We start from the raw sequence: 1709 nt of genomic DNA, 5'->3' as shown, positions 1-1709 counted from the left end.
TATATATATATTTTGGCTATATTAGAAATATAGATTTTGGTTTGGGATTAATTTATTTTAGCCTCTAAATTCATTCTCTGTATTTTGGTTGTTATGGGAGTCAGTGAAGAGAGCTCGAATGTAGGTATCGGTATTGAACCTTCAGGTTCGTTGTCTTCAATTATTATTTTTCAAGTAGGAGACGCAGTGTAGTCCAAAATTTCAGCTGTAAAACCTTTTATTTCTCTATGAGTGAATTGTCTAATATTTCAGAAATATCGAATCTTCCTATTAAAATCAATATTTTCAGTATCGGGAATCATGGAAGAATGTTCACCAAGATTATCTTCACTCGATTCTGATGGCAAATGATATATGTATAGTATTTTATAAAAATAATTATTTAATTATAATTTAATATTAAATATTATTTTAGTGTGTTGCCCTTATCGGTTGGTCGATTTCACTCTTGGTGTTGGGAGCTCTAGTGTACGGCGTCCTGGATGCTAATCTCGGAGTGACTGGTTCTGCCCTCTATGTATCTCTTGGTCACACTGCTTGGGGATTCAGTTTGGCTTGGATAGTAGTTGCATGCTGCTGTGGATATGGTGGTAAGTAATATTTTGTTAATGATCTACAGTATTAATTGGATGTGATATGACACTAGGATTTATTAGCAATGTTTACAAAAAAAATAATGTGAACCTATGCTTGAATTAGTTTTATTTATAACATATGAATTAATTTATCAGTATTCACTCTCGAAATTGGAACCAAGCTAAATTGTATTTAACATTTATGCTTATGAGCCCCCTCGAAATTACCAAAGAGTGAAGCTCATGTAAAGAAAATAATAATATTTATATAAAGTTATGGAAATAATAATAATCAAAATGAAATACCATCATGAGCATTTATTGCTGTAGAACAAATATAAATACTAATAAATATATAATATAAATAAAATCATTTTACAAAATTCATAAAATAAAATAATGTCAAGGAAAAAAAAAGTCTCTCAAAAGAAAAAAAAACTTTAATAACTAATAAAAAAAAGTTGTTTATGAATAATATTTGATTAAAAAAATATATACAATTTCATAGATTTTCACAAGGGCGAACAGAATATGGTCTTGATATCAGTGCCAATAAAAAAGCTCTCGTCTATACGCAACAGCGACTAGCTGTAGATTGTATCAGATAATCTAAGCGATTTGAAATCGACTTTACTAGATGCCTAAGAAGCTATTGAAATAATAGCCGCTTGGGGTGGGAGTAATAACAACCATTTGATAACAACAGTTTTCTCAGAACGTGAAAAACTGGTGTTCGGGTGGCATCATTCTATAATGGACTATAATGATCAAATAGTACAAGAGCCGGGAAGAAAAAAAGGCAGTTATCTCACCCCAATTTTTGATTACTTTAATGAAAACTAGGTATAATTACTAGTCTAAATTTATGAGTCTGCCAAGTATAGGTAGGGGGCATAAATAATGGCAGCTGTTCCAAAACTTAAAAAAAAACATTAATTTTTCATTCGGAGCTCTATATCTTAAAAACTAACGACACTAGAAAATCTAAGAGAACATTATTTAATGAAGAGTAAATTTGCTGAAATATTAGTTCTAAAAGAGCTATTTACGTCCAATAGTTTTCGAGATATAGCTTTTTAAAAAGCAAAATTTCTTAAAAATCTACTGAAAGATTAGTAGTTAGTTAATTTATTT

The 1709-nt window shown here is 29.8% G+C and overlaps 1 protein-coding gene across 1 annotated transcript in view; it reads left to right on the top strand.

The window, feature by feature from the left end:
* Positions 1–1709, top strand: part of LOC106686974 (nose resistant to fluoxetine protein 6) — a gene marked incomplete at its 5' end in the record, with an annotated part of 93474 nt that overhangs the window by 87923 nt on the left and 3842 nt on the right. Inside the window, 1 exon segment of the mRNA XM_014430596.3 lies at positions 416–590. Coding sequence (XP_014286082.3) covers positions 416–590 — 175 coding nt within the window.

Source organism: Halyomorpha halys, unplaced genomic scaffold, assembly GCF_000696795.3.
Source record: "Halyomorpha halys isolate HHAL.00 unplaced genomic scaffold, Hhal_1.1 Scaffold900.1, whole genome shotgun sequence".
In the NCBI taxonomy this organism is placed as follows: Eukaryota; Metazoa; Arthropoda; class Insecta; order Hemiptera; family Pentatomidae; genus Halyomorpha; species Halyomorpha halys.
The sequence above is the reverse complement of the archived record's forward strand: the minus strand, read 5'-3'. Positions and strand labels throughout refer to the sequence as shown.